This window comes from Festucalex cinctus, chromosome 7 (assembly GCF_051991245.1).
Source record: "Festucalex cinctus isolate MCC-2025b chromosome 7, RoL_Fcin_1.0, whole genome shotgun sequence".
Taxonomy (NCBI): domain Eukaryota; kingdom Metazoa; phylum Chordata; class Actinopteri; order Syngnathiformes; family Syngnathidae; genus Festucalex; species Festucalex cinctus.
In genome coordinates this window covers 10,194,489-10,210,917 of record NC_135417.1, presented here as the reverse complement: position 1 = coordinate 10,210,917, position 16,429 = coordinate 10,194,489, and the positions used below count along the sequence as shown (strand labels likewise).

Below are 16,429 nucleotides of genomic sequence, written 5' to 3'. Positions count from 1 at the left end.
GAAGAGACACACGAAAACAAAAGAAGCATGTGGTCAAATCAATTCACGTCAATAAAAGAAATCAAGTGACGCACAACGACTTCAAATAAATAACATTCAATAAATTACTAACAGTCAATAAATAAATAAATACATAAATAACATGGTCACGGACTAGGTAAGAGTTCAGGAAATAATGATCACCATAGTTACACTTGGCAGATGGTTCTTGTCGTTGCATTATAGCGCATCCTCTTTGGCTTCTGGTGGAAAGAAATTGGATTCTCTGCACACGCCGTGACGTCATTGCCGCCCCGCCGGGATGCCTTTGGACTACAGTGCACACCGACGAGATTCCCCACGTCGTCGTCGTCGTCACTTCTCATTGGACGGTGGAGATCTTTGGCTTGAGGCTAATGAACGCTCGGTATGCCCAGTCGCAGAAAAGTTTGAAGTGGTGGAGGAGCTCCTGGCTGGACTGCAGCACGTCAAACTGGTAAGGGAGGTGCGGGGGGAGGGAGGGGGTGGCGGGGGTCAGCTTCGGCGCCTCCACCCTCTGCATCTGTTGGCGGGATGAAGCATACAGTCGTTTACTCGAGCGTCCAGGGAAACGGTTGCATTATATGGACAATTGCAGGGAAAAAAATAACACAGTTGACGACAACCCTGTCAGGCCAAAACTATGTCTAATATAAAAATATGGCTTTGGTGCCATCTTGTGGCATTTTGGTGCCATGTGTTGACGTGAGGAAAATGACTCCATTTCGCCTTGTCTCTTAGAAGTGCTTTGCCGCCATCTTGTGGTATCTTAAGGTCATTACAAACCATATTTTTTGCGACTCCTGGCGGGACTCATTCCCTATTAGGGCTGGGTTTAAAAAATATTGAATCGATTTTCCTTTTTGATTGTGATATCGATTCATAAAACCATGAATCGATTATTCTAATATCTTTTTTTCCCCCCATAAATTAACAACAAAATAGAATTTTAAAGATTTTTTGTATCTTACTGTTTATGTAAATTTATTGCACTTTATAACAATTCAGAATCTGCTTAATTTATATCTGATTATTGAATTAGAATTATGAAAACATTTTCGTCTCATCCATGCTGTGTCAATGTTTTTGTAACAATTAAGTGATTATATCACGTGTTATTCTCATTAATAAATCATTTAACCAGTTACTGCTTCTGCAAAATTTAGTTTGGTATTTAATGTTTGTGGATTTTTTTTTAAATGTCCTTGTTACTTAACTCATTTGCTCCCAATAACTTATAAATATGTATTTTTTTTTATGTTTTAAGTGACCCAAAGACGTATTTATACGTTTTTTTTTTTTTTTTAAATGCTAGCTACAGCCTCTCAACTGCAAAGAACGTTTGCAGAAATGGCAGTTATTACACAAACGGCCAGCAGGTGGCAGCAGAGCAAAGGAGATCAACCAGGGCCATGTTGAAAAAAAAGCTTAATTACTCACAATTTTAAATAGATTTGTGAAAGTTGATTAAACTTAGCTGTATTCTAATGCTAATTTCTGCAAAACGGAAACAGATAGAAATATACTTTTTTTCCTGACGAAAGAAAAGACTTTAATCTTTCTTTTCATAGGTTCCATGTTTTTATAGCGATAGAACACAATATTCTGTGTGGGCATTGCAAAATCAGTCAAAATCCATTAAAACAGCGAACGGGATTGCGAAATGTGAAAATGGCGGCGAGCGAATGAGTTAAGAAGAATTGATGTTCCTTAATGAATCAACATCGGACCGAACTAAGTGAATCGAATCGAAGAAAATCGAAATCGAATCGATTGAGGAAATCTGAATCGATACCCAGCCCTGTTCCCTATCCCCACAAATAACAAGTATTTTCGCTGAAAAAACTTATTTGCGCTCTTTCTGGGACACCTTTAGATGCCACAAGATGGCACCAAAGCACTCCTTTTATGTGAGCCAGCGCTTCCCCCCCAAAAAGTGTACGTTGAGTTCCGATGGTGCTAAAGCACTACTTTTATACTAGAAAAAGGCTTTGGCGGAACTATGTTGAAGTGAGTATTAAACAAGACAAAGCCTCGGCTATAACAAAAGTAGTACTTTGCCGCCATTTTTTTTTTTTTTGCCGTTCTATAAGCAAATGTCAACATTTCGAGGCGTGTGGAGGGCGACGTCAACTCCTCTCATGTTTGCAACGAGGTTCGCTCCCTGGGGATGACTGCTGCTTTTGCCAATGGAAAAGTTTCAAAAGGCAGAGCGAGCCCAGGGACCGTGCAGCGGAAAAAGGGCCATAAGTCAGCTGGGATAGGCTCATTACGCCCACCCACGTTATAAAAAAAAATAAAAAAAAATAAATAAATGAAAAATTGTTGGATGCGTGGCTTTTAACCGCTTCGACGCGACTCAAAAGTCGAAGTGGAAGCTGGGGGCACCTTCACCTGACGGTACAGAAGATTGATGAGCGCCTTCATCTCCTTGATCACCTCCACCAGCTTGGGCAGCGCCGGGTTGTGGTGCTTCTTGGACACCCTGTTGAGCCACTCAAAGTGGTGCTCGTACAGCTTCAGGTCGGCGTGCAGCTGAGAGAGTGTGGGCTTCAGCTGAGGGGGAAAAAAAACAAACAAAAAAAAAACAAGCGACTTTAGAGAGTGAGCATGGGTGTGGCAAGATGTGCTGTAAGGACGAAGAAAACAGGCCGACTTCTCTCACACGCACGCACGCACGCGCGCCAGAAGAAACACATTATCGTGAATTGGGGGGGGCATTACCTCAAGGTTGCTGAGATCATTGGCCGATCTGTTGCTCATTTCTGGCAGCGACCTGAACCTGTGGGGCTCCACGTCAGAGTCAAAGGCATGCTCCCTCTGAAGGAGAAAACAAGACACAAAAACAGCCGGCTCGTCACTATCTTGCATCAGCAACGGTTGCGCTCATCCCTCTCAGACAAGTCACGGCAGCATGAGGAAAGTATTAGTCGTGTGACGGCGGGGGAGACGCTCTGCTTCCTGCGCTTTCAGACAGTAGCGCCGAGGCCGAGGGACGCGCGGTGCGGTGCGGTCGGTCGGGGTCAGCGCGAGTTCACTCGCACTCAACCTACCCAAATGTCACTGGTGGGTGGGGAGTGTAAAAGTACTCAGTTACTGTAATCGGGTCGTTTTTTCGGGTATCTGTAGTTTACTTGACTTTTTATGTTTACTCCCTACATTTGTAAACTAGTATGCAGTTTCTACTCATTATGTTGACATAAAAAAAAAAGACGTAAATAGAGAAAGCGGGAAAACAGAGACAGCAGTGACATGTTATTGTTAGCTAATTAGCATCTTTTTTGTTGCTATTAAACTATTAACTACTAAAAGAAGAGGGTTTTTTTCCCCATTTTGTCAAGTTACCGAAACCGATATTGCATTGTATATAATATAAAAAAGTACATTTCAGAATCTGTCCTTTTTTTTTTTTTACTCTTACTGAAATGTTAGCATGTCGTGCTAAAGGCTAGCACCACAACTCACGTGCGCCACTCTGTGTAACTATTTGTGGAAGTGGAACGGCAAAACTTATTAACCAGCCTTTAAATTTCACACACCAGAGGGCAGATCATTGCTAACAAACCCACCAAATTTGAACAAATGAAAACAATCACAGCATATAAAAATCAAGCTTGTCTCAAATGCTGTGGGTGTGGCCACTTTCAACAGTCAATCAAATGACCTATGACCTGGAAGAAATGGATGCAGCTTTCTTATACAGACTCATCCCTACATGTCTAGCCTTTTGTTGGCTGGAATATAGCCCACTGGGTCACTATGAAACACGCTAGCCACCAGCTAGCATGTAAGCTAACAGGCTTAAGCTATAGTAACTCATAATTATGGGGAATAACCGTTCCTTATACAGACACATCCCTACATGTTTAGCCTTTTGTTGGCTGGAATATCTTCCACTGGGTCACGATGAAACACGCTAGCCACCAGCTAGCATGTAAGCTAACAGGCTTAAGCCTAGTAACTCACAATTGCGGGGAATAGCCGCAGATGCGAGCGAACGCGCCACCGCTCAAGTTCTAGTGGGGGGAATTCATGTTAGACAGGTGAAGAGCGTCACTGGCCATTGTTTCATGCACAAAAAATTAAGAAAACTGGTGACAAAGAGTTCAACGCCATATCTCCACATTTCAGTACAACAGTTTTCAGTCTAGTTTGCACATTTTTTTGCGTGTATTTATAAGACACAAACCACTAAATTCGAGTTGGAAAAACTACTTCAACTTTGACCGTCAACATACTATTTTATTTTATTTTTTTAAATCTGTACTTCTACTTAACAACACAGTGCGAGTACTTTTCCCGGGTCTGCCAAATGTCAACAATGCGAGCAAATGACCTGAACACCACAGGATGTTTTGTGCACACAACAACGCGCGCCGTGACCAAGAAGGCAGCGAGCAGCGGCAGCACGCAGCTGAAGGGAAACTCCAGGGTCGCTATAAAAAGCTGCAATGACGCAGTGCTGCCCACTGCCCCGGCTACGGCGCGTGTTGTCATCCACCCCTGCGCTCACGCTAGTGTAGTTCCCATCCGGGCCGCCAGAGGGGGGTAAACGGTATGCAGGCAGGTGAATTGAGCTCACTAAGGAACTTTCAGTATCTACGTACCATCCGCGATATATAAATACACTACATTATGTAAATACTCTCTAGGCATGTTTTTATAGCATTTATGTCACTTATTTCCCCCCCCCACCAGAGCTTCAAAAACACTTTGAAATACATTTCATATAAAAGTGAGTAAGAGTGTACCGTAACAAATAGTGTTTTTCCAAACTAACCAACGTCATTATTTATGATCTTACAATGTACAATAACCATGTACTTAAACGTACATTATAAAAACAACCTTTCTGTAGCCGTAAAAAGCAGGATTACAACAGATAACGGTCAATAAGTTTCAACAACACCATCCATTTTCTTAACCGCTTGCTCCTCACATGTGTCGCGGAGGTGCTGGAGCCTATCCCAGCTGGCTTCGGGCAGTAAGCGGCGGTACACCCTGAACTGGTTGCGAGCCAATCGCAGTCAACAAACAGTATTCCTGTTCTTCTTTCAAATTTACGGTACACAAACTAAGGAAGTCAACTGCTATCTAGTGGTTAGCAATGGAATTACACTCTGATATAAATGAGACAAAAATGGACTTTACTGTACAAAAAAGTTGTCATAACTGAATTAATCCCTATCGCGAATTTTTCCCCCTAAATGCCATTCATTCGCTCGCCGTGTTGCATGTATGCCTGTAAGGGGCGTGGCTCGATGAGTGACGTCAGACGCAAGTGTTTTCATTTTCTACTGCGAGTCAAGGTACCACCATAGTCGAAAACGGAACAAGAGACATTATGTCTGCTTGACTAATGAACGTAAATGAGTGATGCGGCATGCGTCATTCCCCGGAGAGGAACATAACAACATTAAGGTGATTAGTGTTGTGAAATCTTTTTTGCGCAAACATGTTGTGTGGGCCTGATGTTTCCTTAACCTGTTGTTTTGTTTGTGTTGTTTGTGTTGTTGTTGCATGAATGTGCCGCATTGTGTCTCTTCATCACAGCTCACTTTATGTTTTGTCTCTGCAGCTTTTTTTGTCCTCTTCCATCCATCGTTAATACCAGGTACACACACAAACACGCACGCGGACGCACACGCCTGATCTCTTCATCTCTCTCTTTCAAATTGGCCCTCTTACCCTCCCTTTTCTTGCCCCCCCCCCCCCCCCCCCCCATTGCGGCTCATGACCTCACCCGGCACGACTTAGCGTCCAGCCTCTGTCTTCCTGAATGCAAATGCAAGAATGTGATAAATCGTTCTCGATTTTTATCAAGTCACTTTGCTGTGGCGACCAAAAAAAGTAAAGCAACTAAACGCCGCACCTTATTTACAGAAAGACCTCAATACGTACGCATACGCGCCGGACCACAAAAAAAAAAAAAAAAATGCACACGTGTCTTTGCCGCACTGACATGTTTTTGTCGCAAAAAAAACCAAACTTATATAAACTTATACGTATACGCTCCAGCTCCTCTTTTAAAAGCATCACTTTCATTGCTGCTCGAGCTGGGACTTTCCACGGATTCCTATCCTATTTATCTTTCCGAACGACGTCCTCTTTTTAGCAAAAATTCCACACAATAAGAAAAAAAAGACATCTTCCATGTTACTGAACACTGTCAAATACTGTCCCCAATGCTCCTTGATGTGTGCGCATGTTTTTGTTTTTTTTCCTGAGCTGAACCACAGGTTAGACGATGGCGACAGTTGATAGCCTCAAACACACACGCACATATATTTAGAACACTTCTACTACACATCAACTAATCAAGACTTAGAGAGAGTATGAGGCTATTTTGGGCTTTATCTGCCTTAACACAAAGAGTGTTTTTTTTTTAAAGTTTGCATAATGCAAAAATAGAATCTGGATCAGTCATGCGAAACCAACGATGCTCAGATATGATCCGCGCGTATTTTCACCTGTCACAAAAACACCAGCTGGAGACGAGTCTTGGCTACGTTCTCGCATCTGATTTTCCTAACCCGCTCAGATGTCAACAAAATAGATGCTTTTAGTCAGACGTGTTCGTACAATGCGATTCGGCGGTGGGGGGGGGGGAAATATTCAAGCTTCCTCTACGCCAATCACACTTCCACAGTCTTGCCGCAGAACCCAAAACATAATTTCATGCAAACATCTTGTAGGCTACAGTAATTGTTGTCTTTTCATGATTGGTATGTTAAGTTTGAGCTGGAGGCAAGAAATATTTTGGCACCCACAAGCTTGACTCTTTATTGTCACGGTTTTTTTTTTTTTTTCTCTATGCCCTTGTCGTGAGTTTTATTTGCAAATCAGGTGACATAAGGTTGCTGAGTCAGCTTTTCTGCGGGACCGTGAGGTCACTCAGTCAAATCTCTGCTCTGGTCTAAGCCCGCACGTGGACGCCGGCCAGTCGGTCATCAGTTAAAAGCAGCTTAAGTTCTGACCGGAGTCCTGCGTAAGAGCTGAGCTCACAAACACATGCCAAAAAAAAAAAAAAAAAAAAAAAAAAGGCTGCTGTGTGAACTTGAAGATAACATTAGTACTTTAATTAATGCTATTAGGTCATTAAGATCTGGTGCAATAGCTAGCAAGCGCCGTCACAACCATGATTTGCCCGGAGTTTATATAACGAACACCAAGAAAAACGGGCAAAAACAGGAACACTTTTTTTTTCGGTGAATGCTGTAATATGCATGCCAGGCCAGTAGTTGGCGATGTCATTATTTGTAAACAAACACAATGTGAATGCGCTTCGACTTTTTTTTACCGTTTGTTGCCTTTTCTATGTACGGAAGCGTAGAGCTGCCAATGTGGAGTAAACATTTTTGGCTGGCAAGTATGTTCAAACATACTCGCAAATACGTTCAAACATACTCGCAAATATGTTTGAACTTACTCGCAAATACGTTCAAACATACTCGCAAATATGTTCGGAAATACTCGCAAATACGTTCGAACATACTCGCAAATATGTTCAAACATACCCAGAAATAAGTTCGAACATACTCGCAAATACGTTTGAACATACTCGCAAATACGTTCAAACATACTCGCAAATACGTTTGAACATACTCGCAAATACGTTCAAACATACTCGCAAATATGTTCGGAAATACTCGCAAATACGTTCGAACATACTCGCAAATATGTTCAAACATACCCAGAAATAAGTTCGAACATACTCGCAAATACGTTTGAACATACTCGCAAATACGTTCAAACATACTCGCAAATATGTTCAAACATACTCGCAAATATGATCGAACATACTCGCAAATACGTTCGAACGTGCTCGCAAATATGTTCAAACATACCCGGAAATAAGTTCGAACGTGCTCGCAAATATGAACATACTCACAAATATGTTCGAACATACTCGCAAATATGTTCGGAAATACTCGCAAATACGTTCGAACATACTCGCAAATATGTTCAAACATACCCAGAAATAAGTTCGAACGTGCTCGCAAATATGTTCGAACATAGTCGCAAATACGTTTGAACATACTCGCAAATACGTTCAAACATACTCGCAAATATGATCGAACATACTCGCAAATACGTTCGAACGTGCTCGCAAATATGTTCAAACATACCCGGAAATAAGTTCGAACGTGCTCGCAAATATGAACATACTCACAAATATGTTCGAACATACTCGCAAATACGTTCAAACATACTCGCAAATATGTTCGGAAATACTCGCAAATACATTCAAACATACTCGCAAATATGTTCGGAAATACTCGCAAATACGTTCGAACATACTCGCAAATATGTTCGGAAATACTCGCAAATACGTTTGAACATACTCGCAAATATGTTCAAACATACCCGGAAATAAGTTCGAACGTGCTCGCAAATATGAACATACTCACAAATATGTTCGAACATACTCGCAAATACGTTCAAACATACTCGCAAATATGTTCGGAAATACTCGCAAATACATTCAAACATACTCGCAAATATGTTCGGAAATACTCGCAAATACGTTCGAACATACTCGCAAATATGTTCGGAAATACTCGCAAATACGTTTGAACATACTCGCAAATATGTTCAAACATACCCGGAAATAAGTTCGAACGTGCTCGCAAATATGAACATACTCACAAATATGTTCGAACATACTCGCAAATACGTTCAAACATACTCGCAAATATGTTCGGAAATACTCGCAAATACGTTCGAACATACTCGCAAATATGTTCAAACATACCCGGAAATAAGTTCGAACGTGCTCGCAAATATGTTCGAACATACTCGCAAATACGTTCAAACATACTCGCAAATATGTTCGGAAATACTCGCAAATATGTTCGGAAATACTCGCAAATATGTTCGGAAATACTCGCAAATATGTTCGGAAATACTCGCAAATATGTTCGAACATAGTCACAAATATGTTTGAACATACTCGCAAATTTCTTCGAACCATATTTCAATATATTCGAAGAAATTTGCGAGTATGTTGGAACATATTTGTGAGTGTTCGAACATACTCGCCAGCCAAAAATGTTTACTCCACATTGGCAGTTCTACGCTTCCGTATCTATGTGATACGTAAGTGAATAATTTCAATCACTAAACGGGGGAAAGTGTAACCCCATCCAAATCTTCCACTTCTAAACAAGTTTTCACATATTTTCAGGCTCCAAAAAAAATGCTGTTCTCAAGTAAACTAACAACCAGAATGACACCACTGATCAGTTTTTAGCATCGTTTTAAGCTCACGGTTCAGATTGGGAAACAAACTTATTACGTTGGGTGTAAACCGGAACGATAAATATGACGATATCGTGAGGAGGCTGCCGATATAAAAGAGCCCACAATGCTGTTATGAGAACAAGGAATTTTTTTTGTCGCAAAGCTTTCTCAGGCCACATTTCAAACGACTCGCCGGGGCCAGATCTCGCCCGCCGGCGGCCTCGGGTTTGACACCCGGCGATCTCGTCGGCTTACCAGCAGTTCCTGCGTGAGCTTCATGAGATTTTTGGTCTGGTTGGACAGCCGGTCCATGTCGCTGGGCCGCCGCTGGGGCAGCGGCGAGGCGGACGTGAAGACGGGCAGCTGGGCCAGTAGCAGCGAGAAGAGCAGAGACGACGACGAGTCGAGCAGCACTGCCGAGAAAAAGAAGGGCAAGAGAACGGAAGCAATTAAGCGGGAGGAGGCGCTGTCATCTCGCCGCCGTATAATGAGAATGACCTCAGGCCGCTGCTGTCAACTCCAAGGGGAAGATATTGCACCATAATATAAACAATAGCGCCAGACTTGGCACGGGGCGCCCCCGGGTTGAGCCTCGGTGACAGATTCATGTTTTCACAGGCAAATCATTAAACACATCAGCATCACTCCTGGCCCGGATAAAGCCGCGCGATGAATGCGGCTGATTGTCACACCTGCAACTGGATCGGCGCGTGCGTCGCCGCTATAAATTATATAGACCCGGGGCCAAGTCAGACGCTGCAAAACAGTAAGCTCATTCATTCTTTTTTTTGCCTTTCAAGTTCAAATACAAGCGAGTGTCAAGCGTTTTTAAAAAAAAAAAAAAAAAAAAAAAAAGGAGGGGACCACAGTGGTGCCCAAGCCCTACTGGAGGCTTGATAATTACAGGTGAACCGCAAGGATTTACTAACAAAATAACACGCGTGTGAACTCAGAGAAACATTTCAAGGCAGTAAAACAAGCCTTTAAAAAAAAAATTGCCACAAAATTGTAGCAGTCAAAAAGTTTTGGCACACTTCCTATTGAATGAGAGACTGTGTCCAAAACTTTGACTGTGTGCTATTTTTGGAGTATCATCATGCACCCAATTCAAAGTTAGATTTATTTTTAAATAAATAAATGAATAAAAAAAACACTCACACATTCACTTACATTTCATATTGGTTGGAATCCAACAGAATGGAAAACCCAAACAGCAGGTGGATAAATAAATAAATAAAAAAAACAATAATAAATCAACGGGCACTCCGGCAAATCGTGTCACGTGCTCCGGCTTCTCCTTTTGGCGCCTTTTCAGTCAAGATGAGGAGCAAAGTGCGTCCTGACAGCTCGCATGGAGCGCGGCAAAGACAAAGTTGAATTGTGGGGGAAATTTAAAAAAAAATAAAAATAAATATCGTCCAACTTTGTTGTTGTTGTTGTTGTTGTAGTAAGTTTTGAGCAAAGTTTGAGATGTTGTTATCTTTATGGAAGGCAGAGAGACACTTGGACAGAGTAGAGAGAGAGAGAGAGAAGGGAGAGAGAGAGAAATGCAAGAGAGAAGGATGCGATGTGCGGTAAGTCCAATTTTTTGCGCGCAAGTGAAGTGTTTAGGCTTGTTTAAAACTTCCTTTATAAAGACGTCGGGCCTATGACACATCGCCAGTGACTCACTTCATTCATAAAAACACACACACACACACACACACGCTCTCTCTCTCTCTCTCTTTTTCACTCCCCTCCCTTTTTTGCCCCTCTACTCTCCTCCCTCTCTCTCTCTCTCTTTCTCTTTCTCTCTTTGCGAAACTTTAAAAAAAAAAAAAAAAAAGATTCCGTTGTTTTTTTTTTCTTTGTTGTTTTCTTTCCTCTATCACTTTCTCCCCTCCCATCCCTGCCGGCTTTTTTTTTTTTTATTTTTTTTTTTTTATCTTGCACTACTTCCTCGGGCCACATCAGTGCGCCAATCATCATGTCCTCATCTCTTCTTATCTGGACCATCTCCCAATCCAAATCTCTTCCCCGTTTGCCCATTGTCTTTATTGTGTATCAGGCCAGTTCATCAGTCATGTACCTTTCATAACTTGCGCATGTTCTGGAGATCTTTTTTTTTTTTTTTTTTAGCCTCTAAAATGATGTTTATTACGTTTTATTTGAATGTTTCCCCAAACACCTTTCTTCTCTCCCTCTTTTTTTTTTCTCACCCATGGCTTTTTTTTCTGCCCCTCTTGAGACAGCAGCCTGTTATTTCCACTACCCCCCCCCCCCCCCCCCCCCCTCCAGTCTTACCCCGCCACCCACCACACCATTTTTTTTTTCTTTCTCCCTCCTTCTCCAGGGTGAAGGAAAGAGTGAGGAGTGAGAGCGACGGATCGGAGAGAGAGAGAGAGGTGTTGTCCACGACCGGACCATGAAGGGGCCTCCGAAAAGCGTTGCATAGAAACAGTGAGAACACATGCACATCCATGCAATTTTTTTTTTTTTTTTTTTTTTTTTTTTTTTTTTTTTTTTTTTTTTTAAATTTAGAGGACATGAGCACATGCTTGTAGATTGTGGGTGGGGTGCCCACTCGGTGAGGTCATGAAGGGCGACATGACAACATAGGCTACGCATAATGTACACATATGACTTGCAGAGGCACACACGGGATTCCTCACTTTATATCTTTCAAACTTTCCCCACGGGGAAATAACGGGAATATTCAGATGGTAAAATCAAACAAACGATCACCGTTGTCGCCGTTGTAAAACCTAATCAGGAAAAAAAAAAAACATGAGCAGGAGCAGACGTTTTTATTTGCTTCCTGTTATGACCTCTAACCTGAAGCCACACGCGACGATGGACAAAGTCGTAGATTTACTTTCAGTTCTACTTGATGTTTATTGGCTGAATTTCAAGTCATTTGTGCACTTTACAAAACCAAAATTCAAACAGCGTATTAGTTGTACGTCTTTGGTATGTCATCTCATCATCTCAGAGTAAAATGCTCTGCTCACAAATCTGAACTCATTTGCTCCCAAAAACGTATAAATACGTTCTATTTTAATTACCAGTGTCCCAAAGACATCGTTATACCTTTTTTTTGATGCAGCCTCTGAACTGCAGAGAACGGTTGAAGCAATGCTAGTTATTACAAAAACGGCCAGCAGGTGGCAGCAGAGTATAAGAGATCAACCAGGGCCATGTTGCAACAAGCTCTTTTTGACACTGTTTTCACCAGGAATGTGAATTTTCATGAACCTTCGCTATATTCTCTGCTAATTGCTGCAAAACTGACACAGATAAAAATGTACTTTTTTTTTTCCTGATGAAAGAAGAGACTCAAATCTTTCTTTTGGTAGGTTTCATGTTCTCATAGCAATAGAACACAATATTCTGTGGGCCTTGCAAAAAGGTTATGGTAATCCTCAAACTTTACTAGCTGGTTGAATTTTTTTTTGTTAAATTTTCTGGAAAATGCTATCCGGCTAACGATATATTACTATAACCCGAGCTAATGAATTCACTTGATCATGTTTTCGTGGAACAAATTGGTTTATAAACAAAATTTTCAGACAAATATTGCTCAGGTTTGCCGACGCACTTTCATGTGTTTATGGAACCGGACAAACAGTCAATTACAAAATGAAAACACTCACTACTGGAGGCTGCAACTCACGACCCCGATGCTCACGCAAAAACTGGCCATGTGACTGATATCACTCACTAGGCCACACCCCCATAAAGCAGTGGTGTCCAAACTACGGCCCGAGGGCCAATTGCGGCCCGCCATCTGTTTTTTAGCAGCCCTCAGCATATACCAAAAAATTGCTTTTGACACAGCCTATTTTTCTAGATATGCAAAGAAGATATTTAAACCTAAAACAGAAATATTTCTTTTATAATTTTATTAATTAACTCATTCACTGCCAATGACAACTATAGACGTCAAAAATCCAAGCAAACAGCCAGTGTTAATTTAAAAAAAAAAAAAAAATAATAATAATAATAATAATAATAATTAAATTTAAATGTTAATAATTAAAAAAAAAAAGAAATTTTAGTTTTAGTTATCGTCTTCTGACTAAATTTCTTAGTCATAACTCAGTCACCTGATTGTATTTTAGTTTTAATACAATTTTAGTCAACAAAAATAAAGAGCAATTTTAGTCGACTAAAATTGACTTTTAGAGGCCGAGACCCAGTATGTGGTCTCAGTAAGACCAAGACCGACCACAAGAACATCAACACCCGTGTTGTAGGGTAACGGGAATCCGTTCTACGCACGATGGTTATTAATAACAACAATGATCAATAACTATGAATGAAAACAATGAATAACTAAAACTACATTCAAATTTCTTGTCAAAAATTTGCACTGGCTGTTTGCTTGGATTTTTTACGTCTATAGTCGTCATTGGCAGTGAATGTGTTAAGTTCCATATTTAAGTTACAGTAGCAAAACTGTTTTCCCTCCATGTTCCGCTGTCTGTGGCAAGGTCTAATTTGTGAACAAAAAATTGGCCATTTTATTACCGACTACTCTTCCTTTGATTCTGAATAATGTGGAGATTGGTTCAGAGCTGGGGCGGATCTATTCTTGTGGGAAACAGGGGTGTGGGCCACCACCAAAATCAAGAAAAATTCCAAACTAAACTATAGCACATTATTCATCGACTCATTAGTTTTAGCGTGTTTAATAAAGTCAGACAATTTCAAAATGGCCGTAGCATCCTTCGATTATTCTGTATGCGGCCCTCAAAGGAAAACGTTTGGACACCCCTGCCATAAAGGCGCACACATGACATATCAATTGTGCTAATTGAAATGACATGAATTCATTCCTTCTCCAGCCAATCAAATCCTTCATTTTTTTAAATTGTACACAAGCATAATAAAAGAATATAACGGTTTTATAAGGCATGATGTTGTTCAGTGATTACTGTTGTGCAAGAAAGGTAGGTCAAAACGTTGATAATGCTACGTTATTAGCATTATTACAGTAATACTAATAACTAGAGCTGTCAAACGATTCAATTTTTTAATCAGATTAATCACATCTTAGAATTGTGATTAATCATGATTAATCACTGACTTAAAAAGGCTTTTTTTTCCCCAACATCTTTTTCCTGCTAAATTCAAAAATTTCATTAACTTAATAATGAACTTAATAATGACTTAATAATGAATTAATATAATTAACTTCAAAAATGTATATCCACTGCACACGCTCATCCTGCTTTTTCAAATCAATTAATTATTTACATCATTTAAAATGGGAAAAAAATGACCTACGGCATATGTAAACATTTATGAAATGCTTTACTTTTATGCATGTAGTTATGTTTATTGCTCAAACTTTAACGTAACCATCCGCTGTCGGCTAAAAAGGATCATCGGCGGTCAAAATTAAGAGTGTGATTAATCTGTGGTAATACAATGATTAATGTGATATTTTTTTGTGATTAATTAATTAGTTAACGCTTTAACTTTGACAGCACTACTATTAACATTAATATTGTTATATTGTATTATATTGTGTGTTCTTTGGTAGCCCATTTGTGGCTTTTCTCAGCTAGCTTACGATTGGTTTGCGCTACTTTCTGTTGTTATGCTAGCATTGCTGCAAGTTTTTCTTATTCCTCATTTACATAGATGTCCGATTGTTTTCTTCATTTTTTTTTTTTTTAAATTGCGGGCAAACATAATAAAAGAGAATTTAACGATTTTAGAACGTGTGATCATCACGACATTCGTTTTGATCTACTGCAAGTTCTTGCAAGTATTGTAAGTTTGTGTTTTTGTGTTTGTGAGGGCATTCATTGATTTTAGTGAATTATTATTATTAATTTCTACTCAGCACGTGTTACGTTTCATGCATTTTCTCTCAACACAACACACACGCACACACACGCACTGTATACAGAGCTAAGTCGAGCTGCCTGGAAAGATTCAGTCAGGTGCAGTAAAGCGTGACCCACTGTTGCAAAAGGGCAAAAATGACTTTCCAGTCATGCCAGAGGGACCGTGCATCAGAGTGTGTACACTACTTACAAGGAAAAATGCCCACCAAACATTTACAAGGAAAGAAAGAGCGCGACAGAAGGAAGCGAGCTTTTTTTTTTTTTTTTTTTCTTTTTTTTTTTTTTCTCTTTCTCAAGAAACACACACTCATGGTGTGGGTATGATAATAATTGGCGGCGGGCACAGTCTTACGCATACGCGGACTTGCCGCCGCAGCGGTCACCGGATGATGGGCGGCGAAAAATAAAATAAAAAAAAGGTTGCAGGCTCTTTTCTCAGGTCAACGGCGTGGAAGAAAACGCGGGTAGATGATATTCTTTCTAATTTGCCACATCAAACGTCCGTTTGAAGACGCAGCTGGGGTGGAGAAGAAAAGAAAAGAGTGAAGTTAGTCACTCTCCCTGCTTTTGGGCTCATGATGGGGGTCTCGTGGGTGGTTCACGCGCACCCGGAATCCTTTATAGGGCAATCGTTGCATTAATTAGAGGCTTTGAGACAATGCAAGACTTTTCAAACAGTTTTATTATTATAGACTCATTGTACTGTATAGCCTATAGCAACAGCATGTGTAGTACTGTAAGACATCATAGCCACATGTTATTCTAGCTCAGGGGTGTCAAGTCATGTTCGCTCAGGAAAATATATTACCAAGTGGGCCGGATCGGTAAAATAATGGTATGTAACTTTTGCCGTCAATTCTGCGCAGATTTTTGCCATTTTTGGGTTAGCCCTAAAATAATTCCGGAGCTCAACCGTAATCATACTGTTCCAAAAAATGACATGAATGCAATTGTAACGTGGCAACACTTTGCCTGTATGTGTTCCGGACGTGTTAAATCTACCTGTTTTGCATATATATTCACTCGCCGCCATTTTGACTCAAGCCAACCCCCTTCGCTCCCGGCTGTTTCCTGGATTTTGACTGATTTTTGCAAGGCCCACAGAATATTGTGTTCTATTGTTAGAAAAACATGGAAACTACCAAAAGAAAGATAAGTGTCTCTTCTTTCATCAGGAGAAAAAAAAGTATATTTCTATCTGTTTCCGTTTCGCAGCAATTGGCATTAGAATATAGCTTAAGTTTCATCATGATTCACAAATCTGTTTAAAGGCACAGTCTGCCGCATTCACGAAGGAAAATACACTTTTTAAATACAGAACGTACACCCTT

The 16,429-nt window shown here is 40.6% G+C and overlaps 1 protein-coding gene across 1 annotated transcript; it reads right to left on the bottom strand.

The window, feature by feature from the left end:
- Window positions 1–80: 80 nt before the first annotated feature.
- Window positions 81–10,529, bottom strand: il11a (interleukin 11a). The gene is made up of 5 exons (XM_077527683.1): window positions 10,432–10,529; window positions 9,517–9,674; window positions 2,743–2,838; window positions 2,413–2,574; window positions 81–541 (listed from the first exon to the last, which is right to left on the bottom strand). The coding sequence occupies exons 1-5, from the start codon at window positions 10,436–10,438 to the stop codon at window positions 362–364; spliced, it is 603 nt and encodes a 200-aa protein (XP_077383809.1). The 5' UTR covers window positions 10,439–10,529; the 3' UTR covers window positions 81–361.
- Between the last annotated feature and the right edge of the window lie 5,900 nt (window positions 10,530–16,429).

Excerpts from the sequence above, each read along its gene's own strand:
- il11a (XM_077527683.1), bottom strand. Across the intron at positions 2,839-9,516 it reads AGCTCACGCAGGAACTGCTG|AGGGAGCATGCCTTTGACTC; the intron begins GTAAGCCGACGA and ends TTTCTCCTTCAG. Across the intron at positions 2,575-2,742 it reads ATGATCTCAGCAACCTTGAG|CTGAAGCCCACACTCTCTCA; the intron begins GTAATGCCCCCC and ends TTTCCCCCTCAG.